The 27,651-nt window shown below is 39.0% G+C and overlaps 1 protein-coding gene and 1 pseudogene across 12 annotated transcripts in view; one reads left to right on the top strand and one right to left on the bottom strand.

The window, feature by feature from the left end:
• PLEKHA5 (pleckstrin homology domain containing A5) overlaps nucleotides 1–27,651 on the bottom strand; it is a 239,560-nt gene that overhangs the window by 51,772 nt on the left and 160,137 nt on the right. For 5 of the 12 annotated variants that reach the window (XM_036865732.1, XM_036865720.1, XM_036865723.1 and 2 more), the window contains 7 exons: nucleotides 27,058–27,158; nucleotides 23,605–23,720; nucleotides 19,390–19,857; nucleotides 13,940–14,405; nucleotides 9,794–9,877; nucleotides 6,835–6,954; nucleotides 5,954–6,007 (listed from right to left, as the gene is read on the bottom strand). In XM_036865732.1, coding sequence (XP_036721627.1) covers nucleotides 5,954–6,007; nucleotides 6,835–6,954; nucleotides 9,794–9,877; nucleotides 13,940–14,405; nucleotides 19,390–19,857; nucleotides 23,605–23,720; nucleotides 27,058–27,158 — 1,409 coding nt within the window. The remainder of the gene's footprint in view (nucleotides 1–5,953; nucleotides 6,008–6,834; nucleotides 6,955–9,793; nucleotides 9,878–13,939; nucleotides 14,406–19,389; nucleotides 19,858–23,604; nucleotides 23,721–27,057; nucleotides 27,159–27,651) is intronic. The other 7 variants (XM_036865726.1, XM_036865728.1, XM_036865729.1 and 4 more) reach the window with 5 other exon arrangements.
• Nucleotides 10,883–11,159, top strand: LOC118901919 (annotated as a pseudogene).

The raw sequence follows: 27,651 nt of genomic DNA, 5'->3' as shown, positions 1-27,651 counted from the left end.
GAATGGTTTCAGTACCAATTACATACACCCAGTTAACTGTTCCTTTTTGCATTTCCCTTGGCATAAGTATGTTTAAAAGTGGTCAGAGTTCCTGTTTTTACATTGTGGTTTCTTGAAAGGATACAGAAAGCATGCTGATGAGCAATGTCCACAGCAACCAGTAATATTAATAGAATATCAGACTTCTTCCAAAAGTCACTAGTAGTTTTAGCGCACGGCTCATAAAATATTAATCTTTATAAAAGAATTACATTATAAAACCTGAATGCTACTACAAAACTTTTGCAAATCAGAAACTTCAGCTTACTCTTGAAGATGTTTTAGAGGTAGTATGATCAAAAATGACTCTCATCCTCCTCACAAGCGTTTGCTCATACTATAAAAAAATGTGCTGATAAAAGAAGGATTGAGTTATTGACTTGCTAACCTTCAACATTTTCATGCAAGAAGAACATCACAGGTATGCTTGAGCTGTATTTTTCCTTTCTTGTACTATGGCAAACTGGTTTGTTATGAGAAACTTCCAGCTTTTCCATGAAAATTTGAGGATAAGGTCCTTTAGCCATCTGGTGTTAAAGAATATACCATTTGATGCTAAATTCAGAAATGACTTAGGTATGTTCCATGCTGAGGAGGGCAGGGAAGACAGCTCCAGCTGGGTAGGGGCAAATGAATTTCATAAAATTACCGTAGCAGAGTCATATTCTTTTCACAAAGAACTTTTGGCAATCCCCAACACAGGTGTGACTGACTGAGGGATGTCCCTTCCTTTCCCGTTCTCATGCAGCTGTTTCTGATGCAGTTAACTACAGTGACGCTTGAAGGGACAGGGGTAAAGGCAGAGTGTCATAATTTTAAGGGCCATTTGTGAAAGCACATTCGATGTTACCATTTTATGTTTAAAAAATGAAAAAATGTCTGCTGCAGTACCAGCACAAGCAAAGCTCACAAGTGTAGGAGTCAAACTCCATTTATTGTATCAGGTTTTCTGTAACGGGGAGGCTGGCTACTGGACTGTTTAATCATACTGGTGGCTGGGGGGAGGAGGAGGAGGGGGGGAGGAGGGGGGAGGGGGAGGAGGGAGAGGAGGAGGAGGAGGAGGGGGGAGGAGGGGGGAGGAGGAGGGGGGAGGAGGAGGGGGAGGAGGAGGAGGAGGGGGGAGGAGGAGGAGGAGGGAGGAGGAGGGGGGAGGAGGAGGAGGAGGGAGGAGGAGGGGGGAGGAGGAGGAGGAGGGGGGAGGAGGAGGAGGAGGGGGGAGGAGGAGGAGGAGGGGGGAGGAGGAGGAGGAGGAAGAGGAGGGGGGAGGAGGAGGAGGAGGAAGAACGGGGAGGAGGAGGGAGGAGGGCGGGGGGGGGGGGGGGGGGAGGGGGGGAGGAGGGGGGAGGAGGAGGAGGGAGGAGGAGGAGGGAGAAGGAGGAGGAGGAGGTGGAGGGAGAAGGAGGAGGAGGAGGAGGAGGGAGGAGGAGGAGGAGGAGGAGGAGGGAGGAGGAGGAGGAGGAGGAGGGGGGAGGAGGAGGAGGAGGAGGAGGGGGGAGGAGGAGGAGGAGGGGGAGGAGGGGGGGAGGAGGAGGAGGGGGAGGAGGAGGGGGAGGAGGAGGAGGGGGAGGAGGAGGAGGGGGAGGGGGAGGAGGGAGAGGAGGAGGAGGAGGAGGCGGGAGAAGAGGAGGAGGAGGAGGAGGAGGGAGAAGAAGAGGAGGAGGAGGGGGAGGAGGAGGAGGAGGAGGGGGAAGAGGAGGAGGAGGAGGGGGGAGGAAGAGGAAGAGGAGGGAAGAGGGAGAGGAGGGCTGGCATATGCTCAAGATTACCCACCAGGGGGCAGCGTGCTTGCAAAAGGCCTGTGAAGGGCTGCTGCAAGTCTCTAGATCCTTCTGTCCATCCCTACCTACATATTTCTTCATCTCAGTTCTTAAGCATCTCATTTTCTCTTACCATGGCCTACATGGAAAGCTGGCAGAAATTCCCTCATAACTGCTCTTCAATCACTAACAGAAAGAGAAAGAAAAAGCAAGTGAGGAAGAAAGAAACAAATGGAGGGAAGAAGATGGATGAAGGGATGGGAACATGGCCTAATCTCCCCAATCCTATTAATCCTCCCTTTACGACTGATCGAAGAAGCTCCAGCCCCTGCTCCACAACTCTTCATCCACAGAGGCCTTGCCTAGTTCCCTCTCCTCAGCTCCTGCTCTAGTTTCTAGGATCCCAGCTTCTTTCCTTTGCTCAATACAACCAGTCCTGGTCCAGACTACAGGAGTCGAGAACTAGACACCGGAGGAAATCCTCGTAAGGGACAAGAGTAAGAAAATGAAGTCCCTGCTCGCCATGTTAGACCTGCTGAAGTGGATATATATGCCCCAGCTGAACAGCAGGCGGTTGATAACAGTCAGCTTCTACGGGGACCTGTTATGCCGGCTTCAAACAGATGATTTGCACGTGGCTCCACGAAATATTAGGAACTCCTAGTCATCAAATACATGTTCAGCAGGGTCATATAGCTCTAAAACTCATACTCAATCTGCCCTGTTCTGAGAAAACAAGAAAATATATCAAGACAGTCTCTTTTCCCTCACCATCAAAGAACGGCAAGAGGACACTCCATTCTTCAGGAGGAGATGCCCTTACAACTGCTGATAATCTCGAATTTACTCCAACTTCCTGGCAAGTACAGGGTCACTGCAAGATTGCACTTATGGCCTTTCCCCCCTCTCCTATATTCTGGTAGTAGAGGAATGAACGAGGGAAGAGACAATGTCAAATCCATTCCAGAGGTATACTGCAGGATGAAATTTCCAAGTTTCACTTAAACGTTACCCAAAAGCTTCTCTAACGTTCAGTGATGACTAAGCTAAATGAGAAGAAAATGAGTTACTGATATATTATGTATTTATTCATTTTCGAAATAGAACCTGGATGAGGTTCATAAAGTACCCAGTTAGGATTATTTTATTTTCACAGATTATACTTGGGGGTTTTATCTTAAAATTCATAAAAATGACAAACCTAGGCTCATCTTAAGAAATGTAGACGTTGAATAGTCTACTAACTGGGTAAAAACATAAACAAACTGTAATAGCGTACTTCAGAGTAAAACAAAAAGCAGAAGAAAATTCTACCATATAATTAGTATACCTTTTGTTATTTTTAAAAACACTTCAGTACATGACTTGTCCTCATGATGGTGATATGGCACCAGAAGTCAAGAGTTTTCGATTGACTGTATAATATGTAAATCTTCAGCATTTCAGACAAGGCACTTTTATTTTTTATTTGTTATAATATCAGAGATGAATTTACCTCTGAAGTAACTCAGAGACTACCCTTTGGTTCTATTGTTCATGAATAGTGATAGGGATTAAGAGAATTTAAATCCATTAAAAATTGGCCTTAGGTTATTCTGATGATTTATTTGAGCAAGCAGAATAAGTGTTGAAAGAGTATCAATTAGTACATGTTCTCTTGGTATGATATACAGTCTATAAAATGTGACCAGAGCCTCTGACTTTCAGGTTTTAAAATCTACTTTCAAATTTATAATTACATAAAACTCGCGAATCAGTTTATAAACCCAGGCAACCAATAATGCCCATAAAAATACACCTGGTCACCTAGAATCGGCTACTGGCAGTAACAAGATTAAAAGCTGGAAATGTTTGAGCTGAGTGAAAAATTTCATTAAAATTCAAAATTACCAAGAATTCTTTCTACATAACTTAATAACCTTACTACTGATGTAAAATACAATAACCTTACTACTGATGTAAAATACAGGACAGTTCAAAGGTAAATATTTCATTTATATTAAATGCAATTATTTGAAACCATAAAATTTTTCAATTTATTTAAAGAGAGATTTTTCTTTAGGAAACCTTAAGGACGTACACATTTAGGCATATCTGAGTTTCTGGGCAAAGCCCTCACCATGTTTTTTATGCACTGTCTATTATCTAAAAATGTCCAATTTTTGCCATCAGAAATAGTCTTATTTCAATGCAAATCATCATTTAAACAATCAAATTCTACAATTCTTCTCATTATCACAAAATTTTTAAAGTGGAATAATATAACTATTTTGGGATCTAATATAAGAAAAAGGTGAGTTACTGGAAAAGCTCTGTTGACATGTTGACAGAACAGAGAGGATCGATACAAAGTTGAGATTTTTATTTTAATTAATTAATTAATTAATTAAGAGACAACACACATTCATTCTCTTATACTTCTGGAGGCTAGAAGTCTGAAATCATCTCAATGGGCCAAAACCAAAGTGTGGGCAGGGCCATGTTCCCTTCAGAGGCTCTAGGGGAGATCCCATTTCCTTGCCTTTTCCACCTTCTAGAGAGGCACTCCTTAGCGCGTCGCCTAAAAGTTGAGATTGTAGAAGTCACCTTGCCAAGGGAGCAAAGGATGGGCACAGAAGCCTCAACTGGATCTGGGCCACTAAGGCCAAGGGAGGAAACAGCTCAATCCGGGAAAGGGAGGTGAGGAGAGGCATCTTAGCAAATGGTGGTCTTTTCGACATATTTACCTGTCCTTTCCCAAGAGCTGCTCAAGTTCTATGTGTCTGCAATGCCAGTTTTGATTTGTTGAGGTGAGCAGTAAATTAACAATAAATGAATAAACCACTAAGTTTATTTCCAGAGATTCTAGATAACTTCAGAGTCACATTCATATCGTTGTTTTTAACCCTAATTTTTGTAATATCCCATTGTTTGTCAGAAAGATCTCTAGCTTTATAGACAGAGGTGCTTTTAAGAAAGTTATTCCCCATGTACCTTAGAAGCCTTCTGGCAGTGTGGAATTTTGAGGGAAGGCTTATCTTACTATTTTGTTGGCAAACATGTCTTTATTAGATTGTATAATGTACACTGTGGTTAAATTTAATAGCACCAGTCTCTGAAGTGAAGACTAGACTTTGGATTCATGAAATGCTGATTTCTAAAGCATTCCAATAGGCAAAACTATGATGAAAACATTTTGTGGGAAAATAAATGACAAATTAACAAAAGCATATTTCTTTTAAAAATTAAAAGAAAAATGATTGAACATCTTTTCAAGGGTTATCCTAATGCAAAATCCCTCTTTAAATAGAACTAATTTAAAGCAGTACATTATTATTTTGTTTCAAACAGGGCAGATATAAATATGTAAATACTGTCTTATAGCATTTTCCGCAATGACCTCTTTCATTTGATAAAATATTCAAGTTTGAACGTTTTGAAAACAAGCTAAATCAAATTCTACCTTAATTTATATGCACAAAGAAAGCATTCACTAGAAGAAATTTTATGTTTAAGAACACATAAAACATCCTCATCAAATTAAAATTAAATATTAACAGGGAAGTTCATAAACGCCAACATTTAGGAGCGTCAGTGAGTCAACTTCCACTCACTTTTCAACATTTACCCTAACCAACCATGCTCACTGCCACTGAGAGAACGCGAACAACTGCAGGCCACTGTAACACTGACCTTAGCAAACACCAAACACTGGGGGTAGGTGGCAAACAATTACAAAATACCTTCCTCGCACATTTCACCCATCGTTAACCTCCCCTTTGGGAATACAGACAGCACCACACCCACCTCCTCCTGGCCTTCAACAAGGCATTCACAGCTGGGTGCCTGTTTCTTTAATTAGGTCACCTCCAAGCTGGTACAAGCCAGTAAGTACAAGTATTCTTGGGATAAGAAAAAAGAAATCTAGAGAATCCAGGCTCTCGATTTCCGGAGACCCGGCATTTGTTATCCCACCTCATCTCCACAACTGCCCTTTCTAACCTGCTTATTCTGGTATTCCTGAATTCCCCTGGTGAGGGGTCTCTTAGTCTGCCACTTGTAAAAGTCACACTATTAACGCAAAATGACTGAAATATCTGAGTAGTCCGAAAATTGTACTACATTGAAAACATTAAAACATAAGGTATGATAAGTAAGAAAAATTCTTCAAGGCCCACCTGATGATCCAAATATATGGTGTTCCTTTGAAGGTGATGTGAAAGGATTTCATTCTAGTAGGCATCAATCAAGGTACAAAGGGACAGAGAAAGAGGGTGCGGAATTTATGAAAAGGTCAATTTTGAAACAGGGAAAACAGGTACTTTGTCACAACCTATATTATACCACAGCACACAACGACTTCCACACACATGCTCCCCTGTAAACGGCACAGATGATGCATACAATGATTATAAATTACACTTAGTTTTGTAAGAAATTAAGTAGACATGCATATAAGCTGAAACATTAAGCAGAAAAATCCTTCAAATGGCTTTAGCAGACTCAAGGTTAGAAGCTTTACATGTTAATTCTTTTCTGCAATATGGTACTACTTCTTTGGATGTTTCTCATATAACCAGAGGCTATTCAACCCTTTGAGAAATGTTTACGTGTGTTCATTTTAAAAATCAAGAACACACGAAATTAATCTTTGACATTTAAAAGGCAGTACTATTAAAACGCTAATCACTTCTCAACTTAATACTTTATGGGAAACAACGGGACTCTTCAATATCTGTTTTACCGGAGGTGGAAGTTAGTGTTTGAGAAATGACAATAGTATTCGGAAGTCTGCATGCATTTCCTCCCTCACAACCAAAAGTTGGTGGGTGAGTGGGTGGGTGGAAGGCTACGAAGAAACGCAGCCGACCCACGTTTTCCTTTCATAACGTATAAGCAAGGGAATTCTCAAAGGGTCAATAGGAGATCGCGATGGCGGCGCCGCAGTGGTGGGATGGGCTCATGCTCACGGGAATGACGCTGATCAAACCGATTAATAATGAATGGCTCAGCGTGAGTGACAAGAGCAGACACACAGACACATGTCTCCATAGCTGACCTTTGGGCTGTGCGCCTCGAGCTTTAGCTGCATGAGCTGTGCTAACGTGTGCTCCCGGATACTACTCAGCTCCGCTTGCTGCCGTCTCAGCTTTATAAGCAGCAGCGTAAGCTCCTCTGGCTGAAGGAGTACAATTTAAGAATCCAAACAGTGGAAAACAGATTAATTGTGGTCTTAAGTGACAGATATTAAACCAAGATTTCTTGGCAAGTTTCCTCTTATGGTTGACATCAAACATAGTGCCTAGGCACTATGATGATAGGTCATACATAAATGCATAGATATCTAGAGAAATAGAAGGAACAGTATTACTTGGTAAGATACAGCAAAACAACAGTCTATTAAGGCATTTTCTCAGAACTCATGAGAGAATATTTAAATCTTAAGTATAAAAAAGTGCAATGCCAAAAAAAAGAAAAACACCATTATAAAGGTTTGTACATGAGAGCTATTATTAAAATATATTTTAACGAGATGTTTAAAAATGACACCTAAGACTTTTATAGCAATAGAACAATACCTGCATGCCCAACACTCTATCTTAGAGAACAGAAGGTAAACAAAAAGAATTAAAATTCATGTAAAACTTGGATGACATCTTCACATCATTAAGCTCAGTCAGTACCTGAGATCTATTAACTGCTTCCCAATTATATTTTTAAATGCCACTGTTAGTGTTTTCACAGGATATTTTATATTGACCAAAAGACCAGTTTTTATTTTTAAGGAAGAAAAAAATGTATTTACTACACACAGAACGTTTCCATGTGCGCATAAACCCTCCTTCCACCCTTGGCGGAGAGCAGAGAACCTTTTGGTTCCTGATTGGTTACTCTGATCTCTGAGGGGAATAAACTTTCAAAGGTAGATACAATTCCTTAACAGGCCAATCCGATATATTTTTTTTCGTTAGAAATGCAGTAAAGTATGGTCATTGGCAGTCTTACAGGCCATAAAATATCATTCGCTGTTTGACTGAGCTTTGTTATGATTAAAAACTGCACAGAGACCACAGGGAGACTCTGCTCACTTAAGAGCTACAGCTGTGCTCTTAAAACTTCCGAGCCAAAAAGCGTTCCCGAGATTGACTTGTTTTGCCTACAGCACAGCATTACACTGAGCTCTCTTCTGTTCTGTTCATTTGCTGTTGCCCTTTATTTTCCATAAAAAAAAAATTTTTTTTAGGGTCACAAATCATTTTTTAGAAAATGGAAGTATACTTGATTTACAATATTATGTTAGTTGCAGGTATACGGCAAAGTGATTCAGTTACATATATATATATTGTTTAGATTATTTTCCATTATAGGTTATTACAAGATATGGAATACAGTTTCCTGTGCTATACAGTAAATCCTTGTTACTTATCTGTTTTATGTACAGTAGTCTGTATCTGTTACAAATCAATTTTAACTGTTACTTGAAGTTCCATTAAAGGCTATTGCCTTCAAGAGGAAAAAATGTCACAAGTAAACCATAGTTACTATTGGATTCTCTGAGTATCCACACAGACGAGACAATAGCTTCTTAACAGTCAAAGAATGTGTGTGCATGTGTGACTTAAGAAATTTCTTAACAGGAAAAGAAGAGATGGTTTTGCTCTGAGGCCAACCACATCTTGTGACCTCATGACTGTGAGACAGTCCACATCTTATGTCGTCATATCAAGCTCTAGAGGTCTTGCCAGAGAGAAAGGAGAGTGGGGTAAGGGATTAGATAGTCTAAGACCCAGAGGGATATTTGACAGAAATACTAAAAGAAGAAACCTTAAGACTCTGGTTTATTACTTACGGAGTTAAAGAGATTTTCAAAAGCATGAAAGATTACAATAAGTTTGCTAGATGTTTAAATTTGAGGCAAAATAAAAAGAGGCACAATTGATTCCTCCAAAAGGAGGAGGTGGTAAATAAATTTTGTCCTAAGTGGCCACTAGAGGGAGCAAGGTAGAAGAGAAAATTTCATAATATGATACTTAGCATTATTTTATGATTAAGGTCTGTTTGCCAGATCAACAATCTAATGTTTAACATTTCCAACAGTTAAACATTTTTAGTTATAGTCAAGCAATATCTATCGCCTTTAATAAGTAAACCACAAGTAGTTTAAAGCCAAGAAATCTGCCTTATATCTAAGCATGTAAGAGATGAAATAAAACAATGTTTGAAAAATACATAGAAGATAAACTTGTTTTGATTACTGCAGGAAGAGGATTTTAAATAATGAACAACTATATATACGGTCCTCAAATCATATCTTCAAAGAAATTAAGACTACCTACTAATATGAAAGCATAGTTCCCCTGATAAAAGAATGCCATTAAAATCAAATGAAGTGATGAAAAATCACCTTTTCTCTTCAATTTGAAGAGTAATAGTGTCCTGGTAACATAACTCCTTTCCAATGTGAACAGGAATAACACTATGAAATGGTAAAGGTAAGTACTTGCTTGAACTTAGTATTTCTAACAGTCTCTCTTTCTCTGCATAAATATGTAAATCAGTTTCTTTTCTGCTCTAAGGTAGTTAATCTATATAAAAATCCACAGGAGAAACTTGACAGGCCTGTGGTTTGACTATAGACACAGAGTTGCTTGCTGGATTTGTTTCCCTAAGGAACTACTCCAACTTCCGTTTTAAGGAAGAGGAAATTAACATTCAATGAAGTAAAGAAACCCTCCCAGGTTATAAAGTAAAGAAACCCTCCCAGGTTATAAAGATTCTGGAAAACAGAATCTTGTATTTAGGCAGTCAGACATTCAGGGAAAGGTATCAGGAAGACACTGAAATGGCGACATGATTCCAAATTCTACTGATGAGTATCTCTTCCAAAAAACTAGTGATGGTTTTTCTCTGGGAGGCACCTCTCTGAAAACTCAAACTTAAAAGCTATGTCAGATATGTGCTATCATGTGTAGCACATAAATAAAACATCATATGGTAAATAAAGATATCGTACTCACCGTTTTGCCTTGGAGGCTCTGGGGGCTAACAGACTGTAAGGTTAGGCCAGCTGGCATTGACCTCCTGTCAGGCACATACATGTGCTAGGAAGATAAAAGGCACAGTATAAATTCTGTGGTCAATGTCAGTGATGAAAATCATATTATAAAATGCCATTTAAAATTGCTATTGGTGCTTATGAAAGAAGATAGATACTAAAACTTCAGGACTAAAATACAGACATTGATGAACAGAGTAATTCCATAAAGTCTGGCTCAGTAGTTCTCAAACTTATTGGTCTCAGGAGCCCTTTACATCCTTAAAAAGGAGATTTTAGTGACAAGAGTGGCATTATTTTACAGTTTTGCAAATCTCTTTAATGTCTGGTTGGATTTTCATATCTGCCTCTGTATTCGATCTGTTGTGATAATCTCTTTTAGGGGAAGTACATGAAGAAAAGCCACCTTCGATATACGTAATTGGAAAAGGGAAGAGAACTTGAATAGCTTTTTTGGATATTTGCAGATGTTCTTCTTTGATACTGCACTAAAGGTCAAAAAGTGGTACTTTCTTAAAGGTTAGTTGCGAAGTGGTATCTGAAACTGTATCAATGACCTTTTTGTACTCTGTCACACTGACATCCATTCATTAGTCTATTTGCACTTTAAATGAATCTTTTACCCATCTATGATTTTGAGACATCAAACACTGGCCATGCGGAAAATACTGGGTCAGTGAGTTATGCCGATGTTCCAAATGCTGGCACATGTTAGTCTACAAGATCAGTAGCGCCTATCTGTTAATACCATCGTTGATCTTTAAGCACCAGAGAGCTGTCAAGCTCACAGAGGCAGATATAAGATTTCCAAAATTCTAATTTTTGCTTGAAAGCTCAAATGTTGTGGTCGGTGACAGATACTGTGGGTTGCTTTCCTTGAAGTGACAGGCTAACATTTCACTCTGAGGAAGTGTCTGTCAAATACCAAGTCTGAACAACTATAGTTTGTCATTCATTCTTTCAAGTAAAAATGGTGTTTCATAAAAAAAAAAAAAAAAAAAAAAAAGAAGAAAGAAAGGAAGAAAAAAAAGGCCTGGGCTCTGCACTAGAGTGAGAAGGTTGTGGCGTCAGATGGTTCCGGTGACTCAAGTTCCAGCTAGGATGATCAAGGTTGTCTGCAACGACCGTCTAGGGACGAAATTCTGAGTTAAATGCAATACTGATGACACCATCAGGGACCTTAGAAGCTGACTGCAGCCCAAACTGGCACCCATTGGAACAAGATTGTTTTGAAGAAGTGGTACATGATTTTTAAGGAAGACGTGTCTCTGGGGGACTATGAGATCCATGACGGGATGAACCTGGAGCTTTATTACCAATAGAGCAGAATTTCTTCTCCCACCCTCACCTCACAACACTAGTATGGATGTTTGTTTGTTTTTTTAAAATATTTATTTATTTTATTTACTTGGTTGTGCCGGGTCTTAGTTGAGGCTCGCAGGCTCCCTGGTTGTGGCAGGCGGGCTCTTAGTTGTGGTACGCATGTGGGATCTAGTTCCCTGACCAGGGATCGAACCCGGGCCCCCTGCACTAGGAGCACATAGTCTTATCCACTGCACCACCAGGGAAGTCCCTGGATGCTTATTTTTGAAAACTCATGTTAATAAAAACTTAAGAGGCTGAAAAAAAAAAACCAAAAACAAAAACGGAGCTAGTTCTGCTGGCAACTCAAATGTTTTTCCCTGAGACAACTATTAGCACTTTGGTATGCAAATAGAAATGCTTTAAGTACATTTCCCATTTCATCACACAGAATATTAAAATACTATGGAATGAAAAGTCAAGATTGAATAAAATTATCTTTTACTGTTTCATCAAAGGGATTTATTTTTACGGCAAGTCTGTGGCAGTGAAGCATTACAATGACCACTAGTATAGTCTGAGCCATTCCCTTGACTTAGGCTAAGGTGCTAGTACTTTTACCCACTATTGCTTTTGCACTATTAGAAAATGGTAACACAATGAATAATGCCTTATTATTATTATTAAAATAGTTCTGAGCTTACTTACAGGCTCCCTGAAAGGGTCATGGGGACCCTCAGGTACCCCCCAGGTACTCCCTAAGGGTCCATGAACCCTACTTTGATAACCACTGATCACATCAAGGAAGATGATAGGACAGTTTGAAAGAAAAATTGGCAACGTTGGAGAAGTTTTTCGGGAGGAGGAGATGTTTAGTTGACTGGGAAAACTGGCTAGAGAGCACACACGCATCTCATATCTGCTGCTGCAAGAGAATATAAATTTTGGCCATGAGAACACTCGTCAACCACACACTAAGAATTTGTATTAGATCAGATTTCTCTTGAATATTGTTACTATTTTTATTAGTCTTTGGATGTACGAAGTGACAAAATATTGAACTTTGCTACAGCAGAGTTCAAAGTGAGCTTTTTTTTGGTGAGACAAACTAAAGCTTCCTCCAGAAGAAAATTCCTGATTGACTTATTAATTTCTAACTAATGCTTATTTATGGAAAAATCAAGCAAATGCTTTATGCAATGATGTAACTGAAGGAGTCAGCCCATCGCAAGGATAAGAAAAGGTGCTTTTCAAGATGGAATAAAGCAAGAGGTTCTTTAGAATTAAAAAGAAAGTGACAGGGCTTCCCTGGTGGCGTAGTGGTTGAGAATCTGCCTGCTAATGCAGGGGACACGGGTTCGAGCCCTGGTCTTGGAAGATCCTACATGCCGCGGAGCAACTAGGCCCGTGAGCCACAGCTACTGAGCCTGCGCATCTGGAGCCTGTGCTCCGCAACAAGAGAGGCCGCGATAGTGAGAGGCCTGCACACCGCGATGAAGAGTGGCCCCCGCTTGCCGCAACTGGAGAAAGCCCTCACACAGAAACGAAGACCCAACACAGCCAAAAAAATAAAAAATAAATAAAAAAAAAAATTAAAAAAAAAAAAAAAAAAGTGACAGGAAAATTCCTTTTCACTTTAGGGCAGACATTAGAGACCCAGCTGCACACAGGGTGACTGATCAAAACAACTGCTTCAGTATTATGAAAAGCTGATCAATGCAAAGCACTCTAAAATTCACTTCAAAAAATCTACTAAGCAAGGCTTACACCAACTTAAGGTGCAAATTAAAGCATGATCTCTATTTATAACTTAGTTTTTTAAAAAGTATATGTAGAGAATTCCCTGGCAGTCCAGTGGTTAGGATTCCTCGTTTTCACTGATGAGGGCACGGGTTTGATCCCTGGTCAGGGAACTAAAATCCCGCAAGCCACAAGGCACGGACAAAAAAAAAATAAAAGTATATATATCAGTAAGCATTGTTACTTTAATATGCAATTGGACACCTGAGGAGTATTTCAATATGCCATATCTTCCGCTGGTTAGAAGATGAGGTTAGCACTTTTTTTTTTTAAATGAATTTATTTATCTATTTCATTTTTGGCTGTGTTGGGTCTTCGTTCGCGCGGGCTTTTCTCTAGTTGCGGCGAGCGGGGGCTACTCTTCCGTTGTGGGGCGCAGTCTTCTCCTTGTGGTGGCTTCTCTTGTTGCAGAGCACGGGTTCTAGGTGCACGGGCTTCAGTAGCTGCAGCACGCAGGCTCAGTAGCTGTGGCGCACGGGCTTAATTACTCCGCGGCATGTGGGATCTTCCCCCATCAGAGCTGGAACCTGGGTCGCCTGCATTGGCAGGCGGATTCTTAACCACTGCGCCACCAGGGAAGTCCTGAGGTTAGCACTTTTATCTTAGCAAAGAACATGAAGGGCCTGACACAAGACTGCAGGGATGCTAGAAGAGGGTGGGTGTAGCATTTGTGTGTATGAAGGGCCAATCAAAATGTGTGTGGTCTTAACCTACAGGGAAAGCTGATGAGACATGCTATCAAGCAGGGAAGAATACATAATGCATCTGTTCCAAAGAGCTGCTCCTGAGAGATGAAGCACTGCAAGCTTAGGTTTTCTACATGAGATTCTGACACTGCAGAATACTCTTCCTTAATTTTTAAAACCAAAAAACGAGCTGGCCTTGCCTACCTCCTCCCCATTTTCTTGTCTCTCCCATTCAGAGAGAGAGAGAGAGATACGTGTACTAGAAGTAAAACGCGGCATCCCTGGAGGAGCAGTGAACCCTGCATAAGCAGACGTCCTACCTTGGGGTGATGGGCCCGGTGCCTGCGGTCTATCGTCACATCTCCCCTCTGAATTGGTGAAGACACCTCTGATCTGTAGGTTCGCTGAGGGGAGTAGCCCTGATAAGCAGCTATGGAGCCGTGGGAAGGTGATGTGGGGATGGAGTGCATTGTCTGGTCAGAAATATTCACCATGGTTTTAGGACTGGTCAGGGTGCCATGGCGAGGGAGGGTGCCCTGCTTGTTATAAAACTGACGCTGCTGCCACTCATAAAGCTGCCACATGGTGTCATCTCTCATGGATCTCCGCTTCTCTTCGGCCCCAGGTCCAGCTGTCTTGTCGTGAACGGAAGGAGTTACGCTGCACATACTTTCCGGCCGGGTCTTGCTGTTTCTTGGGAGTGTTCTATAGCCTTCAGGGTAGCGGGCCACGATCTGGGCTCTGTGGCTTGGCATATTTCTTGGTAATGTTTGGTAAGCGATTACTCTGAAATAAAAGAACAATTGGAACGTAAAAATGAAGGAGAGCTGTTTCCCAGATTCTAAATTAGAGTAAAATTTTTTTTTTCCTCTTGGTAGGTAAAATATATACTTAGGACTTATTTTTTTAAAAGACCAAAATATTATATAAGGTACAAGTGATTAATGAACAGATTTTAATCTTTTTATGAAATTCAATTCAATGGATTTAATATATTAAGTGAACAGCATCTATGTCACTCACATAAAAGACTATTAATTCCACACAAGGTACAGTTTTATTTCAAGAAAGAAGAGTATTAAACTTTTCTCAGAAATAAGAATGTTCAAGATCTCATCTCAAGTCTGTCCTCATATCTTATTTGTTTTTATATAAATAAACTCCTAGAATCTCATCTTCACACATCTCACCAGAATAGTTAAATAGGGTTTCTGCGTGTGGATGGAACACTGGAGTTTTTGAGTTGTGCCTAAGAGTGCAAAGACAGGAAATGAAGGACTGCAGGTGGTGAGGCTCTACTGTACCACGTCCTTCTGAGAGCATGACTGTCTATGGGAAGAAGTACATCCATCAGTACATTTGTGGCTTGAAGGAATAATTTCCCTTGATAACTTTTCTTAATTTGAGAAATAAAAATGACTTGAAGCCAAAGCTCAAAATTGAAAGACAAAATACTTCCAATATAATATTTCAGATACAAAACTGCAAATCTCTGGAATTTTACAATGTTTTAATATTTGTGAACTTCATTATTAGTCAAGTGGGAAAAAGCAGTTGGTCAAAAACCAGGGGGGCCAAGCTTTCATTCTTGCTTTCCCACTAAGTGCGGAGACCTTAGAAAAGTTACAGTCCCTCTGGGACTGAGAGAATGTTCAAGTGTGTGTGTGGCGAAGACCAAGAGATCATACTCCTTTTAATACTTGGGGTTGGTTATCAACTTTCTATTTTAAAATTTGTGCCAAAAGTATGAAAATTATTTTTAAAAAACTTTACTATTCTATTGCAATGATATACTTAAAGATAAAAAGATACCCCTAAATAAGGAAGGGCATAATCTTAAAGTGCTAGAGTCCTTCACATGCTACTGATATCTGGCCAACTGAAACTTTTTGGGATTCAGCTTTCTCATCTAGAAGATGATTTGATCACAAAGTGGTCTTACAACTCTAAAATCCCATGTCTTATATTGTACTTGAAATATTTCCAATTTCTTCAACCATTCCCCTCAATTGAATTTCCTTCATCATGCTGATCATCCCTCAGCTTTTCAATGTCTTGATTTAAAACAGGCTTGCTCAAAATTTATCCCCACCACCCTCCCTCCCATACCCCACCCCAAGAACCACTATACAGGGGCCAACCATCTGATGACTTCTGGGCTGAAGTGAGGGAGAAAAGTACCCAATAATACTCTGATATAAGCAGTAGAAAGAGTTTAATTTTTTGCTGCTTTCTCTTCATGTACATTTCCTAATTTTCCCCTGCTTGGTCTCCCTTCCTATTCCTACCTTCTCCGTTAAGCCAGAAACCGGAAAAAGTCCAGAGCTGGCAACCCCACGGCTATGTGCTTAGAAAGCGTGTCAGACAGGGGAAGATGATTCCATCCAAGAAATTCTGCCCTAGCACTCAAGCAACGTACTCCAATATACCTTGGTTTATTTGGCCATTCATAAACTCAAGAAATATTATAGAGACCTTGCTGTGCAAGAAGCTCTGGATTAAGCACAGAACTATATCATAGAAGCATATACTGAAAACATAAATAATATTAGCTTTATACCCCGTTTGGAAATCTGTAAAAAGATCATATATAATCATATAAAGAGGGGACACACATTTTCGATCTAAAATACATGAAAAACTGCCTGTGGACTAATGTTTAAATTCCAGTTCAGAAAATCTGATTACACAAAACCCAAGCATTCATAACACGTGAGCTGGAACCTGTGGCAGAGATGGATATTGAAGTTGAACACTTATCATGTGATCATTAACAGCAGGCTATTTTCCTACCAAGTTTGGCTAATTAGGGACCACAAAGTATAAAAGGCTCTTCTGCCATCTTTGGAGCTCCTTTTGGAGAATTTTAATGGAAAATCTGGTTGTCATCAAGTATATTTATTTTTATCCCATATACTTTCTACCATTTTGAGACCTCTTTTTAAAAAAACTACAGTCTCCTTCAGTGGTTTTCCCCAAAGAAATTCAAATTAAGCAAAGTGTGATTTACTTTTAAGTGAAAGCTTAAGAAACGAACTCTGTAAGCGCCTCCATCAGGTTTAGTGCTCCATTCAGCAGCAGTTGCCTGTCAAACACCATGAAAACCCTGACCTGTGATTCTGCCACGCAGAACAATGGCTTAGGCTCCCGGCATCTGAACGGTGCCCGCCGCTCACAAAGAAACTTTCAGGCTCTGCTCACAGATGCAGGCATCTACTATATGACTACATATTAAACCTCTATTCTTTCTATCAGAACTTTAGGAATAAATGCCAGCCTTTCATAAAGTTTCACAAAACGAATTGTACCATGTATTACCATTATGCTTCTTCCCACCAATAAAAATTATTTCGTTATAAAACCTCGCAACTGTTTCTTAAGCATGAAGTTCATATGATACTGTAGATGATCTATTTCAGTGATCCAAACTGGACTCCAGCCAGTGAAGCTGAAGTTGGAGGAGCAACGTGGAGAAAAACCTTAGCTCAAAATAACCTAAGACTAGCCTTCAGAAGCTGGAAGGTCTGCAGTCAAAATAAAGAGCCTTTATGTGTGTTAATTATACCCAACCAAGGACTTTAACAAGTGCTTGAAAACTAATACTTATGCTCAACAATTAAAAAAAATTAACTTCCAGATACTGAACCCCTTTAACTATACCCATTCAACCTTAAGAAAGTATGATTTTATTTGAGGAAAAGTGCTTCTATTAAGAAGTGAGATTTAATTTGCCGGGTAGAGATGCAGCAGATCTTCTGGCTGGGATTTTTATTATTGTTTCCCTGAAAACAATTACATTTATAAGTACTTTCAAACATCCTTTCTCCCCCCATCACCGCCCAGAACTACCTCTGGCTTTTCTTCTGTCTAATCAAATTTTATTTCTGAAACAGCAACTGTTTCTCACAATTGTCCCTTGAGAATATTAGAAAAGTGAGCACTGAGGGTGGAGGAGAAGAAAACGGAAGTGAGCAACACATCACGGGAGTCGGGTTTTGCAGCCGTGGCTGAGCTGCACTCCTGAGAGAAGAGGCTGGCAGACAGCCACCCAGACTGGAAGGACATTCCACTATTACAAAAGTTCATCTGCTTTTAACCAAAACATTAGTAACTCATTGCTTTCTGGTTTCCTGCTATCGAGAGGTAAGAGTTACAGTAAGTCTTCAGTTAATTTTACTATGTTAGTTCATTAAAGTACGTTATAAATCTTGCATCACCAGCTTCCCACCTAACAACACAACACAACACTTTTTCTCATCCACCATCACCTGCTTTTCCTCCGTTTCCTCTAGCCCTTATTTTTGGTCTCTTTTGCAGGCCCACCATCCTTTTTTTTTCCCTTTAAATATAAATGTTCTTTCTGATTCTCATCCTTACCTTTAAGCATATCTGATATAATGACGACACCCCAAATCTTATTCAAGTCCAGATCTCTCTTTGGAGATACAGACTGCAGGCACCTCAGATCTAACCTGTCCAATCACTCATTACCTTCTCTCTTCCCAAACCTTCTCTATGCAGCGAAAGGCACCGGACAACACTTGATGACCAGACCAAAAAGCAGGGCGTCATTCTTGATTTCCCCCAGCTCAAATTAGACTCGAGTGAGACCAGTTTGCAATCAAGCACATCCAAGCGCCCAACTAGCCTTGTCAATTATATCGTGACTACATCCCCTTCCTCTCATTTCATTCATTCCAATAGTTTTTGAACTTTCTCCAACTCATTCTCCAGATTCTGCAGCAGGGATGATACTGCTGAAACACCAATCTGCATACATCTCCTCTGGCTTCTCTCTCCAGCCTTGCTTCCCATCCATCATCACAGCAGTTGTGCCTAAGCCAGACTCACGTCTTTGGAGTCATTTCCCAGCTCTACCAGTTTTGCATATGTAAACCAAGATAAGCATACCGTCCTTCATATCTTGGCCCATGTTTCACTTCCTCCAAAGAGGTTTTCCTGAACCCTTAGGTTGTGTTGGTTGTCCCCAAAACATCTTCTTACAGCATCCTGTTCTTCCATCACTGTATTTGTCACCATATACTGTACCTGTTTGTTTAACTTTCTCCTCTACCGGACTAAGAACCTTTGTGAGAAATCTGGACTATATCTTTTCAGTAATTCACTTTCTGGCCCCATGATTACCATAGTGTAGTTATACAATAAGTATATGAAAGAACAAATGTGTACATGAATGAATAAATGCTTAGATGAATAAATATAATACTTAGCCATGTGCATTATGAGTTTAAGAAAGCCAAGGAATGAGACTGAGAACTAGAGAGCCTAAGCCTTTCCGGTCTCCACGTTACATGTCTCAGGAGACCTTTGCATTACATCAAGCTGCAGAAGCTACTAGTGGAAAACAGCAGGGCGGTGGGGAGAGTGAAGACAAGTTCTCACTCTGTGTGTGTGTGCGTGTACGCACATGTGTGTTCGTGCACGCATGTGTGCATGTAGAGGCGTGAGGCTAGGTCTTGCTCCTTTCCTCATCCCAAACAAACATGATCTGTACCCACAGCCCATGCCTTCTCTTGTGCTGGGCCAGGGAGGATGGCTCCTTGCTATTAGTAAAGTTGGGCGACAGAACACTGAGAGGCAGAGAAAAAACACTGATACCTGATTACCATCAAAAAAAGATGAGTAATGAAGCTGTAATATCTCAAACGCAATTCGAACTTAATACTTTGAATTGGTATCTCAGAAACCAGTCTCCCACCAACATAACAGGAAAGAAACCTGGGTTCACAACACGTAACAAGACACTTACCCCCTGGTTTCTTCTTCATGACCTCTCCCCTTCTGGATTTTAATCCACTGTTCCAGCTGTTGCATTGAATTCGTTCTCTGTATGACTCGATCAGCCTCTGTGTGTAAGGGCCCTGTATTTGGGTGACCTCCACCTCTAAGATCTGCCAGGCTAACATTGACTGTTTTGTTCTCTGAACTATTCACATTGACTGGCCTGTAGTGTCCAGTCTGACCCGGGCACGTTGACCCGCTCTCATATTCAGACGACAGAGAATTCAATTTGACACTATTAATTTTTGTCAAAGGTCTATCTTGGCCGTCCTTCTGAAATCCGTATTTTTCAGCTTCTAATGCCTTTTTTTCTTCATTTTTGCTCATTTCCTTGTTTTTCTGGTTATTTTGGACCTCTGGTTTAATTAGCACTCTATGGTTGGGAAAGTTATTGATTTCTTTAGTTGGTGCATTCTCAGATGTAACCTTATCCACTCTGAAATCAGAGAAGAAAGCCAGATGAAATAATGCACATGTTATTTCTGGGATTCAATCTAGGAAAAACATAAAATTACCTTCAACTTTACCAAAAAAAAACCCCCCGAAACGGTCACAGAGGAGAAGTCTGCACAAATCCCCAATATTGTAGTATGAAAATTCAAGTACGACAACAGAATGTATAAATAGAAAGGGGAAAAAAATTAAACCTAAAATACAGCGTAAAGAAGCACTAGAGGAAAAATGTGATGAGTGTCCCCACCATTAGAAAACTGGAAAGAAAGCAAATAAGACTGCCCTTTGACAGTGAAACCACAAAAATCCACACTTAAAAGACCACAGTAACTAGTCATTTGAAATAACATGGTTTCCAGCCAGGAGGGTTAACTCACCATGAGACAAACATGACTCTGGTTTGTGGCAATGGAAATAATATTCTGATGCTATCAAAGATCTGAACCATATGACTGATTAACTCTCTGTGTCTGTGTTCAAGAGGACCTGAGTTTCGGGTAAGAGCTCTTGGAGCCAGACTGCATGTGCTCAGCTGACAGCTCTACCTCTTACTAGCTGCGTTTCGGGCAAGGTGCAGAAACTGACCAAGCCTCAATCTTCTCTGTGGTGAATGGGGAAAATTGTAGCACCAAGGAGACAAGACTGTTGTGAGGACTAGATGAGTAAATCAGTGGCTGCCACAGACTTTATTACCACTACCATTCCATCTCATCAAGCAATTGTGGATTAGAATCTGGCATCTCATGTCCACGTCCCCGCAGGAAGAATGGGCTGCTCAGCAGTATGTGCCTGGGCCAGTGGACAGTTTTATTGCTCACCATGCCAGCTGCTATATCTGGGTCTTTTTGATGAGAATCAGCTTCCCTGAGACCAATCACTTCCAGGATCTGACAAGACCAAGCTGAGTGTCTGAACCTGCACGAAATTGCCAAGATCATACCACACCGGGGAGGCCCCTCTCGGGAACTGGCCAACCTTGCACATTTCAATACATAATAATGTTCCTATTGGATCCTAAGTGTGCTATTGCTGCCAGTTTCAGTGATGTGTAGAAAGTACATAATCTATACATATCCTATACAGCCATACAGAGATAGCTAGTTAGGAATACAATCAGTGAGAAAAAATAAAAGGAAATGTGACTATTTTCTTTGGAGTACAGTTATGGACTATCCATATATTTATGTTAGATAAAACTCATAGCTTCCAGATTGGAAGGAATATTAGACACTGTTAAAGTTTACTTAGATATGCTATGGAGCTTCTTTCCCTTGAAAGATAAAAGTCAGAGAAGATCTACACTAAAAGCACAATTATCCGTGCTAAATTCAGGGGTGGGGAGGATTTTTTAACATTGAATATCAAATATCTGAAAAGGTTTTTTAAAATTAGTTACCTCTAGTCTACCAAAAGCTATTATTTTAAATTAGAACTGCAATGACTTTTTCCTCAATTTTTTTCTCAAAGATTTAAGAGATGTAATCAAAAAAGACACATGCTGACTTTTCTCTAAATGGAACCAAAACTGATTCAGAAATGTATGCTAAGATAACATAAATAATGTAAAACTTGTGATCCAGTTTTAAAAAGTGACATTTAAGTTACTGCAGAAAATACATGCAAATATAGAAAATGAAAATAATGGGCCTGGAGATGGAAATTATTCAGAGAATGTATATTATGCTTAGATTTTTTAATGCTATCAATGTTCTGTACACTTGGGGACAATGACATTGTAGTTCATAGGTTAAATACTTTATAAATTTAGAAGAAATGAACTATCTAGTTAAAAACTGGATGTTCTATCTCTTAGGTGATATGCTGTGATAAACATTTGTAAGTATTCTGGCCATATGGGAAAAAGAGCCCAATACCTTAAAACCAAGTAAACAAAATCTCCCCATCTTATGAAATAAAATAGTATAGTAATTAGGTACCTTCATATTGAATGATTAAGACTACCAGGGCAGGATAAAAATGCTAAGAGCTAGAAGTAGAATAAAGGACATAATTTCTAGAGGATAATGGCGACTGACACAAGGTTGGGCACATAGGTGGTATTCAACAATTCCTGGCTAATAGGGCAAATTATATCAACACAACTGGCTAAAAATTGCTATGGGCACATAATCAACGAATAGTTGTCGGAAGTCAAAACAAAATATTGAATATCATCTTTATCACCATAATTTATGAGTAATCATTAGTTTTTAGAGTGGAAAATACAAGAAAAGAACATGGAAGTTGAAATTCTGGGATAAGTGAACATACAATACTGAAATTATCTGGCAATCACATATGTTAATTATTATATTGACTTCTGTATTCTAAACAATTCCCTGAAAATTCTACTCGTAAGTTAATATTATCTTAAGATTTTCAATTAATTTTTTTCACCTACAAATTTTCTCTAGCTGCCAGTCATGATCACCTCATTTTTACATCCATTCAGGTCATTTTTACACATGGAATTCCAAAAGCAGATTTTCCTTTTATTAGCTCTCAACCTAGAAAATGTATACGGTTGAGGTGGTTACTCTTAAAAATAGGTGTCCCAGAGTTCAACCCTGGACCTTCTTTCCTTTTTTTCTCCATACTTTTCCCTAGCTCTAATTACTAGTGATTAGTTAAGTTAATTTGGAATAGATACTTTAAAAAATAAACACAAATTTACTTATATAGCATCAACTTGAGTCTTTTAACCAACACATCAAAAGACTTTATTAATACACACACTTAAAAAAAAAAGATTTACAATGTAACAATCCTATAATTTCCTGAGAAGAGAGCAAAAAGATCAAATTTGCAAGTTAGCAATCTTCCTTATATGAGATATGCGCTCAATTGTTGCTGACTGGAAGAAAAATTTAACTGCATCATAGATCTTTCTTCAAATTATAGGAATATATAACAAAAATGTTGTAAGCCCATTATTCAGCTGCTATTTACATATTTTAGAAACAGATTTCCTCTCACTATATCTTAATATAGTCGAATATTAAAATGATTCATATGTTAAAGCAGGGGAAGAAAATCACACTTAGATCAATTTTAACAGTACATATTTATATTACCAAAGAATCTAAGCCCTGGAGTTTTAAAAGAAAGAAGGCAGAATTCATCAAGAAGTAGATATATTTAGAAATAATCTAAATGCTTGATGAACTATTTTCTGGAGACATTCATCATAAAACAATCAGAATTAACCCAGAAATGCCAAAGGAATGAAACTCATCAAAAAATTTTATTTTAATTTATTAAACTTGAAAAACATACAACATAATATAAAAACACAATGAAATTAACTTCATGAGTATAAATTCTCTTCTAAGATTTAGAACCTTAAAAAACCACTGTCTTGTGTACTTTTAAGATAGCAATTGAAAAAAAAAAAAAATGATAGCAATTGAAAATGTACTTACCGGAAATTAAACATAATTCTGTAAGAAGAAAGAACATTCAGTTGGAATGTTAGGATTCTGGATTCACCTCAGTACACCGATAGGTGAAAATGAATAAAGAGGGAAGGTGGAATAAAAATGCAGGTGTTATTTCAAACTAACTAAAGGTGTATTAGTTTAATATAAAACATGAATTAATCCTTGCTTTCTGAGGAAGAAACAGTTTCATATCATGACTACTAAAATGATATGTACTATGATAATGACATACTTGCAAGGCAAATAAAATGTAAGTGGAAATCACCATTATTTTCCCTACAAGCCTTTACCTTTTCACAGGTTCTGTCTGTACCAGGGCAGCATCTAACATGGCTTTCATCCACAACTCCATTTCCTTTCCTGTGTCAGTGCAGAAATAATAGGTCCGCATGTTTGGATGGGCTGCCTGATTGAAAATGGCACGATCATTTTAAATAGAAATATGGTATCTGTAAAAGAAAAAGAAAGAAAGTTCAGTGGCTCTTTACACAGATCATTACAATCCAATTTCAAAGAAAGCAAACTTGTCTTACATACTGATATAGAAATGAGGGACTTAAGAAAAATACAATTCACTGGTGGCGCAGTGGTTGAGAAACTGCCTGCCAATGCAGCGGACACGGGTTCGAGCCCTGGTCTGGGAAGATCCCACATGCCGCGGAGCAAATGGGCCCGTGAGCCACAACTGCTGAGCCTGCGCGTCTGGAGCCTGTGCTCCGCAAGAAGAGAGGCCGCAACAGTGAGAGGCCCACGCACCGCGATGAAGAGTGGCCCCCGCTTGCCGCAACTGGGGAAAGCCCTCGCACAGAAATGAAGACCCAACAACCCCCCCCCAAAATAAATAAATAAATAAAATTTAAAAAATTTATATATATACGTATTACATTTTTTCTCCTAACTTTACCATTTTTCTTTTTCTTAAAAAAAAAAAGATGTATAGGAGGGGAAGGAGGTAAGAAAGGAAGCACCTGGATGTCCCTGTTCCATGCACACATCCTTAGCAATTTCCATTTACTACAATTCACATCTCTCTATTCAAGAATGTTCCAGAGCAACCAGCAACACAAGTCATTGAAATGTACATGTCATAGCATTTCCCTCCTGTGTTACCAATTCCTTTAGCCCTTAAAAGGTGCTGCTGTTAAAGCATTTTGACTAATCCTTACAGACATCTATACATAAACATAAAAGATTTATAAATGACCCAAAATGGCACTGCCCTTTAGCTTTTCTTCTCAAGTTTCAGAGTTAAAATGTAAATACACTGGGTCTGAGGCCTATATAACTGGTAAGTAGGTTTCTTTCTTTATGGTGGCAATCTGCCTCTATCCAGAGAAACAGAAAACAACACAAAGAAGGCGCTGCTGAGGGATAGCTACCCAAGTTCAAGCACTGAGCGCTCAGCTTAGCCCTGGGCCTGCAGCGCAAAGATGGACAGCAGCAGTAGCTACATCAGAGCAGAAAACAAAGCCAGATTAACACAACATGGTTAAATCAACTAGACTTCAATAAAATCTCTTTAAAAAAGAAGGGGAAAAAAAAAGAAGAAAGAAAGAAAACAAAGGCCAAGGTGGGGAATTCTGTGGGGGGAACCATTCTTAATTTCCATTTAAGAATGTCTGTGACAGCTCCCTGGTAGACACTGAAGGACAAGGAAAAAGAAACAAAAGCTATTTCAGCATAGAATGAGGCAGAAGGAAGGGCACTAAGCACAGAGTTAGTCTAAAGAGACGAGAGGAGTAAATCTGGAGCCACACATTTCACTCGGAGATCTTGACTATCTGCTCTACCTACAATGTCAAATTAGCTGCTTCAGAATCTTTTTCAGAATCAGGATATAAATAAATTCAATCAACACAGTGGGCAAATTAACTTACAGAACCAACAAATCTCACTTGACCATGTAAGGGATGTAACAGTATCTACGGAAACCACGCGAAAGAAACAGCTCAAATGCCACCGGTTGTTAAAATGATTAAAACCACCACCAAGAGTCACTGGACTGGCTGAGTGGGGTTTTGGAGAAATGGATAAAGACCACTGCCCCTATCTGTGATCAACGGAAGGAACACTGGGCTGGTGCTCAGAAGATCCAGGTGTAGCCAGGACTCAAAAGACACTAACAAACCACACCCAAGCCTGTGATCCGTCAAATGGGGATATTTACAAGATGATGGCAAAGTTCCCGATTTGGCTTTAAGTTCCGCAGTTTTGTTCAACAATTGTCTATAGTTTCTACTTACCATTGTGAAAGCAGCAGCAGCAGTGCCAATGGACTTAGTAGTAAAAGCGGCTCATAAATTCAGAGAAAACAACATGGCAGAGAAGAGAATTTGAAATAGAAATCAATATCCTTGTTACAGATAAAATCCAATCAAAATTAAACCGAATAATTACAGAGACAATATACTTAACACGCATGGTCACTTTTACTGCTATTTTAACATTCTATTTATTTTTATATTTTTTAAAATCTATGTTTTTTTAGAGTTTAAGAACCCAGCAAAATGTCCTATGACTAGTACAAATCCAATAAACATCTGACAAGTTGACGAGCAAACAAAAAAATTTAAACCTGTGCCCAAATAACAGCGTTAGTATCACAGAGTTGGGCAATGTACTTTTAAAAAGTTATTACTTTAAGTTATCGGTATTAGAGTTTGCTATAGCATCTTAAAATACTTAATTCCATTTCTCTGGTTCATACTGTTAATAACATTTATTGAAATGGGTAGCGATTGCCCTTGTAGCCACTGGTCTTTGCTCAGATATTACATTCTCTTTGAGGTCACCCATCACCCTCCCACCACTCTGCCTTTCCCTCTCTTTTCTCCATAGCTAATAATGTAACACATTAATTGGCAAAAGTTGTAAATCGGCTGCAGTCCTGAGTATTCTTTAAAAGTGGACAGGAATTAAAAACTGAATCAATTTTATAATGGTGCAAACATTTTCATTGTTAAATAACAGCATATGTTACCCTTATATTTCCTCTCTTCCTTAAAATGAAAAATTTAAACCCTTCAGAGTGCTTAATTTAACACTGACTTAAAAAAAAAAAATAGGTGACTTCTGAAATTTATTTCAGCCATAATCATAAAGCAAAGAATGCAGTATGGTCTTTGAAAACAAAAATAACCAACTTTTAGCATTCAAGTGGCCTCTTACTTGAGGGTGCTCTACAAGCCAGCACATCACAGAGACGGGTGGGTATTGTTAGTTAGGGGAGGGAGGCTCAGGTCTGCTTAGCTTTAGTAATAGATTTAATGTTTCAACTGTAATATTCTCTCCAAACTATCTGATGTTCATGATGTACTTAGACCCAAGAATATCTTTGCAAATATCCTATAAAATCATGAATACACATGTATTATGTTAAATAACACACCACCCCCAAATTTACTATGAAAAAATTCAAACATACAGTAACCTTTAAGGAATAGTACAATGATCACCAGGACACCTAACAGCTATATCTATCAATTATTAGCATTTTAACATATTTGCTTTAACTAGAACCATTTGAAAGTAGAGACATGAAGACCCTTGGCCCCTAAATATTTGAGCATGTACGGCCTAATTAAAGGGACACTCTCCTCCTCGACCCTAAGACCACTATTATATTTTAAACATAAAAATAACTGTTACTAAAATATCTTTTTGTAATAATCCATGGTCAATATCCACTTTTTAATCAGTGCAAGATTCAAATACAGAATAAAAAAGTATGACTATTTCCTTACCTTAAAAGCATATTTGCGATTAATGTGATCCTCGGAGGTAAGCATAGCTATCTGAAAACTAGGCAACAGTATGCTTCCCAGAATACCCTCTTCTTTCTCATCTAAGAGATAATTGAACATCTGATTAGAATTTTAAATGTTCTCATGAAACAGAATAAATTTTTTTGAAACTCATTTTGACAAAAATCAAAAGATTTTCATATATGAATGAAGAATTCATGTATTGTTTAGGTAGTTCTTTGTAAGGTTTTAAGAGAAAATATTAAATAGCAGAGTATATATACTGCTTTACTTTCAACATGCTTCCCTATCCTAAGCAAATCAGAAATTGGCCCACATGTCAGAAAAATGTCAATTAGACAGAAAAACAGCATACATTTGTTTGGCATATAGACTGCATTCTACAAAGCCCTTTGACATGTGATTCACTGAAACTACATTAGCATATAAGTGATGACACAGAAAATTTATAAAAGGAATCTACCCACATTGCTGGTAGGATATAAATGTGCAACCATTTTAAAGCTAGGACAATTGCACGGCTCACTTGTCACATCCTTCAGACTTGGCTCAATTTCTCACCAATGAAGCCTT

Source organism: Balaenoptera musculus, chromosome 10 (assembly GCF_009873245.2).
Source record: "Balaenoptera musculus isolate JJ_BM4_2016_0621 chromosome 10, mBalMus1.pri.v3, whole genome shotgun sequence".
Lineage (NCBI taxonomy): Eukaryota > Metazoa > Chordata > Mammalia > Artiodactyla > Balaenopteridae > Balaenoptera > Balaenoptera musculus.
This window is presented reverse-complemented; position numbering and strand designations above follow the sequence as displayed.